The following is a 16,000-nucleotide window of genomic DNA, read 5'->3' as shown; positions in this document are numbered from 1 at the left end:
AGTTTCTGAGTAAGAGGTCATAAAGCACCTCCCATTGCTTCCTTTACCACTTACAAGAAACTTGCAACAGAAAGCTGGTGAGTAGCTGAACACACAACATGGTTCTCTCTCAACACTGTGGGGATCTTAAATCATAGAACATGACAAATCATAACAGTAATAGGTTTGAGTACATTTAACCTTGTGGTTTCAGGTGTAATCGCTAATCTCTTTCATGAATACAACATAGTGAATATTTACGGGTGATCAAGCGAATGATCACCTGAGAGCACAAAGCTCTATTTACAGTATAAAGCATAGCGACCACATTATTGTACTACAAAGTTGGTCCAAATTGGTCAGAGTGAAAATAATGTGTCTTTTTTCCATTTTTCCACAAAATGTTGTATGTATGCAAATTGTATAATATCCAAGGTACACATTTCTAGTAATTGTGCAATTAATTCTCATATTTAATTTTCAGAAAGTTTTACAGAATTTTTCCTCTCTCTAAATCTCCAAAACCAACTCTCTACCAAAAAACACAGTAACATATAATTTAATAAGAAGGTTATATTGATGTATTCATATTTGTATTCATATTGATGTATTAATCATCCTTGTAAATATATATATATATATATAGATAGATAGATAGATAGATAGATATAGATATAGATATTTTATTAAAAAGGTCACAGGTAAATCAATAACAATTACAATTGTCATGATATTTCAAATATAATTTATGAGGTTTGTTGAATTTTGTATCCAATCTTTCTTTGTAAAAGTTAAGGATTCATTATTTTGAATATACATTGAACCAAATACTATCATAACATCTTAGTTGATAGTTCAACATATTTTATTTTTGACAAAACATCCCATTATTTGTTCGTGATTGCATATTTTCGATAGTGACAGTAATGTTTTAGTGGCGACCACATCACATTACAGAATTGTCACTCACATACTAAAACACCACTAAAACATACTAAAAATGTACAAAACTGTAGTAAAATTTTGCCCCAAATAAAGGATTGTGTGTTCCCTTTTGTCACTACCGCAACAATGATGACATTTTTCGTGACTGTTACTTACAACTTTAGATACTTTTGAGCCCAGCTCAAAGATTGTAATCAGTACATAGATACCTAGCGCAGTTCTGAACAGCTGTACACAAAACTAAACTTTTTGGAATGACACCCTAAAAAACGACTTCACCACGTTTCAGTTGTGACTGTTATGGTAGTGACAATTTTAGACCCTTTGAGCCCAGCCCAAAGATGCTAATCAGCACATGGTTAGCACAGTTCTGAACAGTTGTACACATAAGAAATAAATGTTATGAAATTACACCCAAAAAAGTTTTCTTAATTGCAGAAAAAAATGTGTTTTGTGACATTCTTTACAGATTTTTAGACTTTCGAACACATTTAGCTCAAAATGATTGGACCTATCTACATAAATATTTCCTGATCATAAATGTAGGGGTGTAGTTAAAATCAGTGTCAGCCAGTGGACTAAAACATACACTGTTTTGTTAGTGACATGAAAATACAGGATTTTTTTTTTTTTTTTACAGAAAGTTTCATGATTTACAAAGAAAATATACAATAATAATAATAATAATAATAATTATATATATATATATATATATATATATATATATTGAACTTTACTTTTTTAAAAATCAAAAGGACATTTTTAAAAACTACAGTGGAGTAAAATGTAAAAATTATTTCAGTATCATTTCCAGAAGTTGAAATGTAAGGGTTAGGGTTTCAGACAGCCACTTGCAAGTACCCAATAAATTTGGTGACTTTATATACATTAAGCTTACTGATATTTTAAATATTATTATGGGTTTCAATAGATAATAGAATGATCTTAGTGAACATCTAAGATTTGAATGCTTAAATACTTTTTAAATGTGTTTTTTTCTTTGTGGTACAGCAGTTTGCACCAATTCTGTAAATTTGAGTATGTACATATACAGAATGGACCTCATTTTAATTTAGATACTACATGGAATATAATTTTAATGAGTAGCTACACTGTAATACTGTAGAACTGTAGTAGTGGAAAACATGACATGGAAAGCATCATAATATACACTTTCCCTTATATTTTTTTATTAACATTAACCTTAACATACAATGTCATTCTAGTTAATGTTTGATTTATCCTGTACAGGCATAATGGTTAATTTACTACAAATACTGCCATGATGTAAAAAAATTACAACAATAATAATAATAATAATATCAATTATATTATTTATAATTCATAGCGATTTTTTCACAATACAGTGACCGTAATAATATTTTTTCACATTATGTGAATAAGAATTTGTGATGAAAACATAAAAATACTCCTAAAAGTAGTGTCATCTCAGTATGCATATATGAATATGAAACTGACATGGCAGGGTTTGTGAGATACACACACACACACACACAGGTTTGTCTTTGTGAATTGTGGGGACATTCCATAGGTGTAATGGTTTTTATACTGTACAAACTGTATTTTCATATAATCGCCCTACACCTAAACCTAGCCCTCACAGGAAACTGTGCACATTTTTACTTTCTCAGTAAACTCATTCTGTATGATTTATAAGCCTTTTAAAAAGTAGGGACACGGGGCAATGTCCTCATAAGTCACCCTCTCCTTGTAATACCTATGTCATACCTATGTCATTATACAAATTTGTGTCCTGATATGTCACAAAAACACGCACACACACACACACTAAACTAAAGCATATGTGGTGGTAGTAAACTGTAATAATAGTAATAATAGTACTAAACTGCAATATATATGTAAATACAATGCAACAAGTCTCAATAGAAATGACATTAAATATATTTTAGTTTACCATAAATACTTGTCACTACATTCACAGTACGCTTTTCATATTTCAAAGACAATTAAACTATGAAATTGCATGTAGTGATATGTACATAAGTCCTTCTTAAGTGTGCCAAAAAAAAAAGTTCAGCTATTTGCATTTAATATAAAATATATGTTGTCATTTAACTGCATTTTAAGTGTCTACAAAACATTACATTAAGTATGCACCTAAGTATATTGTTTTAAATATATTCTAAAAGTGTACTTACAGTATTTTTCAAAAGGGACATTCAGTTTTAAGGGCTTCAGTTTATTTAATGAACTCTCTTGCTGATGACTCAGCAGCTGCTCTAATGGGCTCTTGGAAAACCTCCCAGACTCATTCATGTTTCTGTACTCATCTGCACAGTCGGACTCACTCACAGTTCACCTGTGCAGTCAGACTCATCAGCTTCACTTATCCTCACAGCAGTGCTGCTGCTGAGTCTCACTCATTTGTATCTCCAGCTCAGGGTGGAGAGAACAGCCTCACGCCCTTATTTGGTGCTTGACAGGGTCACATGACCACAAAATGGTGGAGGCTCTCGGCAGTGGGTGAGCCGAGCATCCCTGACGCTGAGAGATACAGGCACACATCCATGATCTGAAACCCAAGGCAGGAAACAGAACTGTGCCTCAGCCGCGGTGGTGAGTGCACCATGAGTATTTCTATCAGGGGATGAAGGAAGGCATGTTGTTATTTGAAAACCTGCACTGAGATGGGAGGGAAAGAGGGAGGGATGGGTATTTGTTTGTGATGCATCTTTGGTAGCGGAAGAGGTTTAGCATCAGCATCCTCTATGATGCAAGACACGGGCAGCTGCTTTTGTTTGAGTATGGATCGTAAATGAGTGTTTGTCATGTTGAACACAGGCACATGTTTTATCGTAATAAGGTTTCAGGCTATATGCACAGCTGACCTGCTTTGGTCATTATTCAAATTAGTGGCTCTGCATGTATGCCTTATTTATTTGCCTATGTGTGTGCGATTGTGTGTTTGTAAATGCGAATGTGTGTGGACACTGAGGCGGAAGAGTGATTCACAAAGAAGAGAGGAGAGAGAGCAAAAAAGAAAGGGGCTGATGATGATGACATAATGCCCGTCCACTTTTCCTGTTTCCTGCTGTGGAGGTTGGATGGATGGATGGATGGATGGATTAATCCAATGTCTTTATGGAGGGAGAGAGCAACAGACCTTTCCACTTTCACCCTCACCCACTCTCTTTCTCTCCATCAACACACATTCTCTGTTTGAGAACTAGCAACCATCTGGCAGCTTATTATAGACACTCCCGCGAAACAGGCTTCCCTTCTCACGTGGCTCTCTCTGTGTGTGTGTGTGTGTGTGTATGCATACATTCACACATGAATTCACACTCCTAAATTCCAAATAGGGATGTTAAAGAAATGGTCTGGATAGATTTTTAGAGCAGATAAGATTATACAGACTACATTTTTTTTTTGCTGACAGTTAGTTTGTTGCGTACTGCAGCTGCAGCAAATGCAAGACTGATATTACAACATACTGAAGGCTGCAAAATATCCGGATTCACAGTGTTAAGTACAACTACTCTGCTTGAAACTCATTTGAAACAGCTTTTTTCTGTGAGTCCTTGTTTTGTAGTTCTAATTTTAACATGGGTGGGATTGTTTATTATTATTAGTAGTAGTAGTAGTATTGTTGTTGTTGTTGTTGTTTCTGCTGCTGTTGTTATTGACTAGATGTTTATGTGAAAGTAATCCACAATGTACTATTATTATTATTATTATTGCTGATGTTATTTTTTTTTTAATTATGTTTCTAAAGCATGTTTAACTAGAAGTCTAGTTATGAAAGTAATTTAATAGAAAGTAATTTATTATTATTCCAAATAGTTATTGTTGTTAATATTTTTCGGTACCTTTGACTAAAGGCCTATACTACCAGTCAAAAATTATTGAACAGTAAGATTTTCAATGTTTTTAAAATAAATTTCTTCTGCTTCTTCTGAATATATTTTAAAATGTAATATATTCCTGTGGTTTCAAAGCTGATTTTTTTGCACCATTACTTCTGAAATCATTATAATATTCTGATTTGCTGCTTAAAAACATTTATTATTATTATTATTATTATGTTGAAAACAGCTGAGTATATTTTTTTTCAGGATTCTTTGATGAATAGAAAGTTCAGAAGAACAACATTTATTTGAAATATAAATATTTTGTAACATTATAAATGTCATCATCACTTTTGATCAATTTAATATGAAAGTATTTTTTATTCAAAACGTAATTTCACATTGAACTAGAAGTCTACTTCTGAAACTAATTCTGTATAGTACACTATAATTTATTATTATTCCAAATAGTTGTTGTTAATATTTTTTTTAGTATATCATTGACTAAAGGCCAATATGAATATGCTCTATAATTAATAATAATAATAATAATAATAATAATAATGCTGTTGTTTTTCTTTTTAAATGAATTGCTCATAAAGCATGTTTAACTAGACTAGAAATTATTCATGAAAGTACTCCATAATTTATTATTATTCAAAAGAGTTATTGTTGTTAATATCTTTGGTAACACTTTCTATGAAGCACGAATTTATAACACATTATAAGGGTATTCTTAAGGCATTATAATGAATGCATAATGCATTATAAAAAACCTTCTAGTATGTTATATCATGTCATGAATAATCATAACAACAATTATAATATATTTTACAGTTTTTCTCAATTGCTTAAACACATTTCTTGAAATTATGCCTCTTTTTTTGCGAAACTCTAAACACAAATCCGTAACTTCTAACTCAATTCCCCGAACTTACTATATTCAGGTCAAAATGAAGCTCTCCACTCAAAACAACTCAATCTTGCTGAAAAAAAAAACAACTTTGCTCTTAGACATGACTCACAAACCCTCAAAAATACACACACACTACAACACAGTTTTACACATATATAAAATATATGAGACTGCTTGTTTTCTTGCCCTTGCCCTTCCTATATTTCTCTTCCATTTGTTGTCGTCATCCTCCTCCTTCTCCTCCTCTTCCTCTTTTACCTCCTACTCTTCCTCTTCGAAATAACTCATTATTGTATGTCGGATATTGATTGAAAAAGACTGAATTCACAGTTACACTTTTACTAGTGGTCTGACAAAAAATATCAAGATAAAAATAATAATAATAATAATAAAAAAAAAGAAAATACATTACAAAGTCATTGTGAAATAGAAAAGAAAAAGAAATATGGGCAAAGGCAGAAATATAAATTAGAAAGTTTATATATGCTTTCCAACTGAAGGTTCATGAGATGTTGAGATGTACCTTTGAGCTATTTCAGAGAACTGCTTTATCATTGGTTGATCTGTAGTCTCTACATTAGTGAAAGTCAATATTCACTTAATTCATGGCAAATTTACAAAAAGTCTAATAGAAATGTGTGGAATATGCTTGACAGTTTATGACAACTAGATCAAAAATTTTGCATTTACTGTAAAGACATATACGATGAGCTAATGCCTTGATGTTTTAAGGGGTAAGACTATAGCACAGAGAACTACATACATGTAATACATTTTGCGCAACATGACAGGAACTGATAATGTAGGAAACCGCAGACAAATCAGTTGCATAATCAGTTGCATGAACGTACCAAAGCAAACACAACTTGTTAAAAAAAAAAAGAGAGAAACATTTTATGACGTGCACAAGTGACTAGATGGTGTGCAGGTTGAACAAGTAGTTTTGAGAATTTCATTTGTAATCTGAGAAATGCACCAAACTATAAACTGACTTTGGCCCTTTTATCTCCATCGAAGGTTCTATTGGTGTGTGATAAATTTTGACTCCTAGTGTTTCCACTTGGGTAATTGTGTGCTAACTGAGCTCCAACTTTGCAGACTTGAGTGAACAATATTGAATGCTAGTGCTTTCTAAATGACCACATGGTGTAAGCACTGAGAATTGTAGGGATTTGTGTGTAGAGTTTTGCAGTAACAGTTCACCAAATCTGACTCATGTGTTAAAGCAGGGGAATAGTTCAGGGAAATGGGTGTGCTTTTTGAAAAATGGCATTATGGTTTTGAAATTTTAGTTCAAAAGACTGGTTATAGTGTTTTAGCAATCGAGAAAAACTGTAATACTTACGTACTTGAGGTTATAACTTTTAAGAGTATGATTATTTATAACACAAAATGAACACCATATTAAATCTACTTCATTTTTTTCTTACTAAGTTACTTATAATCAGTTTGTCTTTTGGGGTACCATCAAAATAATCAAACTGATATTACAATAAAAATAGTTCAAAGCAAATGTTTCATATTACACATTCATCTGATCAGTTACCTGATCTTATAGCTGTTTGTTATTATTATTATTATTATTATTATTATCATTATCATCAATATCATGAGGTGATACTACATATTATATGTTTTTTATAAGGCGTTATGCATTCATTATAATGCCTTAAGACTACCCTTAAAATATATTAGAAATACGGGCTTCGTAGAAAGTATTGCAGTACTAATAATAATAATAATAATAATAATAATAATAATAATAATAATGGTCCCTATTATGTCCGACAGAAAGATCTGAGTGATGATGATGATGATGATGATGGTTATATGTTTGTTTCTCATAGTTCCCTTTCTGGCGATGTGGGGATGGACCAGACTCATGAACGCAAGATGAGTTTTGAGGGGGCAGAGGGTAGACCAGGTGAGAATGACACAAACTGACACTTCTAGAATATGCCATAACTATTAATATCAGTGTAACTGTTATGAATCAGAGGTGTAAAGTAACATTCTCTTGTAAGTCTTGTTAGACTTAACATGATTTACTCAAGTTGGATACATTCCTGAATTCTTGTCAGCCCTGGAGCAATATTGAAATGAAGCAATCTAAAATACTATGATGAATAGATGCATCATTTTGTAAATGTTTATTGATTGTCTGTTGAATTCCACTAGCTCCACCCACATCCCTGCCCCTGCAGGGCCAAGGGGGCGGAGCCTCTCAGAGGAAGAAGCTGTCGGCTCCTCGTATAAGTCTATCATTGGACCAAAGTGAGGATGACCTGTTCGACACACCAGATGACCTCGACATTAATGTGGATGATCTGGACACACCTGATGAAGCAGATTATACCGACCATGAAATAGACTGGGAAGGTGGGATGTGAACTCTGGTAAACAATTGTTTAATATTAAAGAGATTACTAACATCTTGGCACGCAATATTTTTTCAGAGCCTCAAGCATCCCAGAGAGATTCTGTAAAAGAAACAGTTGAACCCATTCCCACATACAGTGCTCAGGAGGAGCGGCAGGATTCCAAACTCTGGAGAACCGTCATCATTGGAGAGCAAGAGCACCGCATCAACATGAAGAGCATTGAACCATACCAAAAAGTCGTATCCCATGGAGGTATGCCAAAGCAATATTAAAAAAAAAAAAGTAAAAGTAAAGAGACGAGTGGTTAGCACAGACAAATGAGAAATGTGTGTAGAAGTCTAAGGGAAGAAGTCTAACTACAATGGAGTATTTAAAAGTAAAAATGTGAAGCTCCAATTTTTGTTGAGGGTCTTACATGGATTTTTAATAACATGTTTGATATGTGACCTGTAATGCCTAAATCATCAATTTGAGGATTATTTGCAGAGAGAAGATTGGTAAGCAATTCTAAATCAGTTTTATATTAATGTGTAATGTGTAAACGTTATGGCTCAATTTGACTTAAAAGTTATGGTAAAGTGGTTACACTTTGTGGTCTATTTGTGGCTCTGCACACTTGCCCAATATGTTTTCATTGTAAGTGCATTGTACATGTGATTTTAGCATTTTAGCTTTAAAAAAGAGAACTTATTACAGAAACAACATATTTATAAAATATTTATAACACAATGTAAAATAATGTATGTAAGTGCGAACTGAACATAATGTTTTCAGACACCTAATTGTATTATTTACAATTAAATGAAAATTATTATAGTTTCAATTTATATTAAATTCAATTAGCTGAACTTAAATGTGCTTTTTTGATCTATTTAAGTAGGACTTAAGCACATCTTTAAATGTAACTTTGTACTGCTAACACTTCTCATGTTACTGTTTCCTTATGATAAATCGCTTATTGTATTCTTCACTTGGATAAAAGCATTTCTGAATGAATAAATGTAAATCATTTAGAATTTTGTTAATTAATGATTATTTACTGTACTGTCAAATGCATTTCCAAGCATTTATCACATACAAAATATACTTTAATATGTGTTAAAACATGTATGTTATGTATTAAAAAATATCTGTAATTACACATTTATAATGATGAAGATGCAATTTAGTACATTTGAAATATATTAACTTATATATTACTTATATATTGCTACAGTTAAAAAACAAGTCTGTTAAGAAACATACTCTTTTTGGGAACAGGAAAGTACATTTAAGAGGCCTTTTTTTAATTAATACTATGTTGCCCACAAGTAGCAGTTGAAGTCAAAAGTTTACATCCCCCTTTCAGAATCTGCAAAATGTTAATTTTACCGCAATAAGAGAGATCATACAAAATGTTATTGTTTATTTAGTACTGACCTGAATAAGATATTTCACATAAAAGATGTTTACATATAGTCCACAAGAGAAAATAATGGCTGAATTTACAAAAATGACCCCATTCAAAAGTTTACATCCCCTTGATTCTTAATAGTGTATTCTTGCCTGAATGATCCACAGCTGTGTGTGTTTTTTGTTGTTGTTTTTTTTGTTTTGTTTTGTTTTTGTTCATGAGTCTCTTGTTTTGAACAATGACTGTATGATTTTGAGATTCATCTTTTCACACTGGGGACAACTGAGGGACTCATATGTAAATATCACAGAAGGTTCAAACACTCACTAAATTCAACTTATTGAATTTGAAGATCAGTAAATTTAACTTATTTTGTTTTCTGAGAAACATGTAGGTATCTGCTGTAGCCTCTGATGGGCAGTACTAAATGAAAATATATATATATATGATATTTAGGCAAAATCTAAAAAAAAATTACACATCTCCATTCTGTGCAAAAGTTTTCACCCCCCTCTCTTAATGCATTGAACCTTATGTACTAGTGTGAACAGATGGATCTCAAAACCATACAGCCATTGTTGGAAAGGGTTCAAATACACAAAAATGCTGGAAAACCAAAGGGACCTGGAGGATTTTTCTGAAGAACAGTGGGCGGTTTAACTGTCCAGGTCAAACAAGGGACTCATGAACAACTATCACTAAACAAAAACACGCAGCTGTGCATCATTCAGGTAACAACACAGTATTAAGAATCAAGTGTATGTAAACTTTTGAATGGGGTCATTTTTATAAATTCAACTATTATTTTCTCTTGTGGATGATATGTAAGCATCTGTTATGTGAAATATTTTATTCAGGTTATTATTTAAGCACTCTTGTTTTTCTCAAGAGTAACCTGTATTCTGCACTTAAATTGTGTTGAATAAGTATACTCTATATGATGAAACTGCTGTGACTTTTTGCAGGGATCCTCCCAAACCGTTATTTTCTTTATCCACAGGCTACTATGGCAATGGTGCAAATGCCATCATTGTGTTTGCTGCATGTTTCCTCCCTGACAGTGACAGGGAGGACTATCACGAGATCATGGAAAACCTCTTCCTGTGAGTTCAGTCAGACATGACATGATTTTTGTGGGGCAGTCAGTTGACTTGATGTCAAATTATTACATATGGCTATGTTAATCCTGACCTGAAATAGATATATTAGCTGCTTTAAAAATAAATTACTAAGTGTATGTTAATTGCTCCTCAGGTATGTTATCAGTACACTAGAGCTCATGGTAGCAGAGGACTACATGATTGTGTATCTTAATGGAGCAACTCCACACCGGAGGATGCCTGGCCTCAACTGGCTCAAGAGATGCTACCAGATGATTGATAGGAGGTATATATTATATTACTGTTAAATACTGTATGTGCAATGCACAATATATACAATATATATATATATATATATATATATACAGGGGTTGGACAATGAAACTGAAACACTGGCCAATATAGTGTTGGAGGTTTCATGGCTATATTTATGCAGCCTGGTGGCCAGTCTTTACTGATCGCACATTCCACCAATAAGAGCAGAGTGTGAAGGTTGACTATGTGCACCCAATAGCTCAAACATTGTACCCTGAAGGTGGTGCCGTGTATTAGGATGATAATGCACCAATACACACAGCAAGACTGGTGACAAGAGTGATTTGATGAACATGACAGTAAAGTTAAACATCTCCCATGGCCTGCACAGTCACCAGATCTGAATATTATTGAGCCACTTTGGGGTGTTTTGGAGGAGCGAGTCAGGAAATGTTTTCATACACCAACATCACATAGTGACCTGGCCACTGTTCTGCGAAAGGAATGGCTCAAAATCCTTCTGGCTACTGTGCAGGACTTGTATTTGTCATTCCCAAGATGAAATAATGCTGTATTGGCTGCAAAAGGAGGCCAAACGGCATACTAATTGTGGTCTAAACCCAGGTGTTTCAGTTTCACTGTCCAACCCCTGTATATATATATATATATATATATATATATTTTTTTTTTTTTTTAATGAATACTTATGTTGTTGTTTACTCTTTTTCAGGCTCAGAAAGAATTTAAAATCTTTCATCATTGTTCACCCATCATGGTTCATTAGAACAATTCTAGCCATCACAAAACCATTTATCAGGTATGGTGACTATCTATCTATCTATCTATCTATCTATCTATCTATCTATCTATCTACACTGTAAAAAACAAAACACAATTTGTTGAGTCAACTTAAAATAATTTGTTACCCTGCTGCCTTAAAATTTTAAGTTCAGTCAACTCAAATAAGTTTAGTCAACTTGAAATGTTAAGTTGTACTAAGTAAAAACTTAGATTTGTCATGTGTAAGTAACCCTGCTGCCTTAAAAATTGAAGTTGAATCAACTCAAATATCTAAGTTGTCACTTAGTATAATTTAACATTTCAAGTTGAATAAACTTTTTATGAGTTGACTGAACCTAAAAGTTGACTCAGCAAATTGTTTTTTACAGTGTATCCTATACAAACAAACTAATTTAAATTAATTTATAAATGTTTTCCAGCTCAAAGTTCAGCAGTAAGATCAAGTATGTGAACAGCTTAGCAGAACTGGAGGAGCTCATTCCAATGGAGTACATCCACATACCTGAGTGCATCATCAGGTGAGCCACATCTTTAACTAATGTACATATATAAATGTAGGGTAATCTATTTTGGGCACTGCTCTGTGCAATACAAGAGTAAACAGCGAAGCACCAAGGCACCGTTCAGCTGCACATATAAATTGCCAGAGAGCGAGACGATCGCTGACAGCTGTGGCTGATGAAGAGGTGTTTATGAGAATCTGTACAGGAGTTGTGACTCAGTAATTTAAAACCTGTGAAGACACGTTTCTATGGGAACAGACATTTAAAACACTGGGGTGAAGAGCAACGTTTGTGGTTTATATGCTTCACCAGGAGTTCAGCCTTGTATTATCTACCAAACCCCAATAATCTAAAATATTTAAGTGAGGTATAAGTAAATACAATTATTGAATTGTATAATTTCTGAATAAAAAATTGGAGTAAAGTGTTTTTTTTTATTGTTTTAAATATTCTACATTTATATTAAATTTCTCTAGACTGGATGAGGAATTACGGGAAACAGCAGAGAGCTCTAAGTGAGTATTATAGAAGATGTTTGAGACCTTTGACTCTTTTTATGTCATACTGTAATGCAGTGCTCTGGCTATATGAATATGTATATCTTTTTCATTTCTTTATGAAGAATCAACAGCTTTCTCCAAGGAAGTGAGATTCCACAAGAATCAATGTAAGATTTCTTAATCATGAAGTAAATAGTCATTTCAGCATAATAAGCAGCTTTTAAAGTCAACATGAAATCACAACGAACCATTTTTACATGTTCCTCATGTAACATGATTCATTAGTGCATGTTATTCAAAAACAAACAAACAAACAAACAAAAAACAACCCAAATCTTTAGAATTTTTCCATAAACTCTAATGTTCTGCTGACATCACCAAGAAGTAATAATGACAATAATAATAATAATAATAATAATAATAATAAAACAATGTTGACTATAATCCAACAATGTGAGATGCTCTTAGTGATGAACTTCAGCATCTATAATCCACAGCAAATCTATAGAACAACAATTTTTCAAAATCCAGTCATTTCTTAATGAATAAATTATCAGTGTTGAAACTGTTGTGCTGCTTAATATGTTTTTTGGAACTTGTGATATTTTTTTAGGATTCTTTGATGAATAAAAAGTAAATAGCATTTATTCAAAATAGAAATAAAATATAACAGAAGTAGAATAAAATAGAAATAGAATAAAACAAATACAACAGAATAAAACAGAACTTTAAACAGTAGTGTATATTGTTACAAAAGGTTTCTATTTTACATAAATGCTGTTCTTTTTAACATTTAATTCATCGAAGAATCCTAACAAAAAAGTATCACAGGTTCCAAAAAAAGGACTTTTAATAGGTTTCCAGGACCGATAATAAATCAACATGTTAGAATAATTTCTATAGAATAAAGGCTATAGAAATGATGCTGCAAATTCAGCTTTGCATCACATGAATAAATTACATCTTAACATATATTAAATAGAAAACCAGTATTTTATATTGCAATAATATTTCACAATCTTACAGTTTTTTTTTTTTTTTTTTTTGTTTTTGTTTTGTATTTTTAATCAAATAAACGCAGCCTTGATGAGCAGAAAATACTTTTTAAAGTCTTAGTTCACCTGGAAATACATCATATTACAGAAGAAAAATGTGTTGTGAATTCTGTTACATGTAGAAAGTACATTCAAGTTTTTTTTTAAATAATACTAAATAGTGATATAATTATTAATAATGATTAACTTTTCTGTTTTTTTATCAGAGCTCAACCCAATGCAAGCAGTTCATAAGAGCCGTTGGCTGTGGGTGCAAGTATGTCTGTAAAGGTTCTGAGTATTTCAAATTGTAATGATTGCACACTGATGTGGATGCAATAATCACATAAAATAAGAGAAAAGGGTATTTTTGTGCTTTGGTATCTCACAGTGCTGGGATGAACAGTGCAGCACCACATGTTGTTTAACACAAATCACCTCAAACGTAATAATTCTTCTCACAGAACAGTAGCTTAAACCAGCGCAATGCTTGAATCATTCTTCGTCTCTTATCGTCTTGCAGAAGTTTCTCTTGTTACTTGAATTATGCATGAGAGGCATTTTAGCAATAATATCAAGTTATACTTTTCCCCTTTAGGCTCATAATTTTTACCGTCAGGTATTTTTTCTAATTGGAGCATGTACAAAGGGCAAAATCTTGTCACTTTAACTGCTCTGTATTAATATTAGTGCATGCAAGGTTATTCTCAACACAAAGACAATGCGTAACACCCTGTTAGCACTAATGCTAAACTGTCTACCCTGTCAAGCTAAATTGATGACTTGGGGAAACAGAAAATAGAGCACTAGTTAATTATTGCCATTGTCAGAAACAATATGAGTCAGGTTTAAATTTAAACAACACCTCATATCACTTTACATGTATCAGTTCAAAATCAGCAGGGATGAAATCATTTGTAGTTCTTAAATGTCAAGTGTGTTATGCTAAAATGCTTTCTCTATTACTTTGAGCTTAGGTTGACTTCCTGAACAATGTAGACTTTTATGGCTCTTTCAAAACAGTGTTTCGTACATCTCTGGCTCAGCCAATCCCTTTCGAACATTAGTGGATATTGCCACAACAGGCGGCTTGAGAACATTTGTGAAACCCAGTGCTAGAGTGCAACAGTGCCTGCTCAATTTTTCAGCCTTCTTGGTTATGGAAGTAATTTATCCACTCATATTTCAAGTCTTTGTTAAAGATATTAGACATGAACCAAATCAACAAGCTTTAACCAACTAAGGGTAATTACGACATTTACAAACTTACATACATATACATATTTTCATCAGGAACTCCACTGTTAAACATGACAAAAAATAATGTGAAAAGTCAAAATAATGGAAGCTTATGGCTTCTACAAAAGCATATACTGCATTGATCAACAACCTTGTAGCTCGCAGTTGGTCTGTCTTTAATGGTTTACATGTCTTTATGGTATTTTAGAAGATATTACAACTCTTTAATGGGGAAAATTAATGTGATTTTTATTCTGAAAATATTGTAATCACTCTCTCTAAATGTTAATCAACAGTCTTGAATCATACCTCAAATCCTGTAGCTTTTTGTGAAAAGGTGTGCTATTTTCCAAGCGAGCACTCATGTCAAAAAATGGGTATTTTATGTACTGACTTGAGCTAGAAAAAAACAAGCAACCAGTGAGGTTTGGATAGGAAAGCACTGCACATTTTTCTGAAATGTAAATGTAATCAATTTATTTTTCCAATTCTGTTTGGAGTTGACACACTTCACCTTTAAGAATCAAGCCATAGTGATGCATTAGATGTTCTTGTGCTCACAGCACTAAAATCAGTCCTAGATGTTTCAGAACTTTGATGTCTCTTTGAGTGTTTACCATGTATAAATAGGTAAAAAAACAAAAAACAAAGCAAAAATAGTTGCCACAATCAAAGATCTGTCAAATCCTAAGAGCATGCTGTTTCAGAGGTTTTCACGTTCATTGTGACTGCTCTGTCTACTTTTAAACTCCTCTTGTGTCAGTGTGTGAGGGTGTGCATGGGTATGTGGGAGTGTGATTGTTTATGTGTTACATGCTGTTAGGTCTGCCAAGTTCTTCCTGCTAGGTTTGGGAACTAAAATAAAGGGACTTAAAAGATTGCTGTAAAGCACAATATTCAAATTAAGCATGCAAGTGTGTGTGAGAGAACATCTGAGAGACATTATGTGTGACTGTATCACTGCATGTGTACCTGGTTGTTGATATATGATCCTTTTAGACTGAAATTCTATTGAACAATATGAATAGATGAACTTTGATCCAGAGGCCTTCTCCAGCAGAGCATATTGAGATTGAGATGTATGTCATATTGCAGAGTAAATCAATAAAATGAAATATATCTGA

The 16,000-nt window shown here is 32.9% G+C and overlaps 1 protein-coding gene across 3 annotated transcripts; it reads left to right on the top strand.

Annotated features, from left to right (window-relative positions):
- The first annotated feature begins 43 nt into the window (after positions 1 to 43).
- On the top strand, positions 44 to 16,000 carry prune2 (prune homolog 2 with BCH domain). 3 transcript variants are annotated; one of them, XM_051110352.1, is made up of 11 exons: positions 44 to 77; positions 7,518 to 7,594; positions 7,849 to 8,049; positions 8,127 to 8,303; positions 10,445 to 10,547; positions 10,699 to 10,830; positions 11,530 to 11,616; positions 12,020 to 12,118; positions 12,580 to 12,618; positions 12,726 to 12,770; positions 13,865 to 16,000. In XM_051110352.1, the coding sequence occupies exons 2-11, from the start codon at positions 7,540 to 7,542 to the stop codon at positions 13,890 to 13,892; spliced, it is 966 nt and encodes a 321-aa protein (XP_050966309.1). In that variant the 5' UTR covers positions 44 to 77; positions 7,518 to 7,539; the 3' UTR covers positions 13,893 to 16,000. The 3 variants fall into 3 exon arrangements, with proteins under 3 accessions (XP_050966309.1, XP_050966307.1, XP_050966308.1); XM_051110350.1 differs by lacking the exon at positions 44 to 77 and adding an exon at positions 3,365 to 3,522; XM_051110351.1 differs by lacking the exon at positions 44 to 77 and adding an exon at positions 4,224 to 4,479.

This window comes from Labeo rohita, chromosome 5, assembly GCF_022985175.1.
Source record: "Labeo rohita strain BAU-BD-2019 chromosome 5, IGBB_LRoh.1.0, whole genome shotgun sequence".
Lineage (NCBI taxonomy): Eukaryota > Metazoa > Chordata > Actinopteri > Cypriniformes > Cyprinidae > Labeo > Labeo rohita.
Note: the sequence above shows the minus strand (reverse complement) of the source record. Positions and strands in the feature narration are given on the sequence as shown.

Bases quoted from the DNA above. Each gene is read 5' to 3' on its own strand.
- prune2 (XM_051110352.1), top strand. From the start codon at position 7,540: ATGGACCAGACTCATGAACGCAAGATGAGTTTTGAGGGGGCAGAGGGT. The intron at 7,595-7,848 runs GTGAGAATGACA...GAATTCCACTAG, and splicing joins GGGGGCAGAGGGTAGACCAG to CTCCACCCACATCCCTGCCC. The intron at 8,304-10,444 runs GTATGCCAAAGC...CTTTATCCACAG, and splicing joins AAAAGTCGTATCCCATGGAG to GCTACTATGGCAATGGTGCA.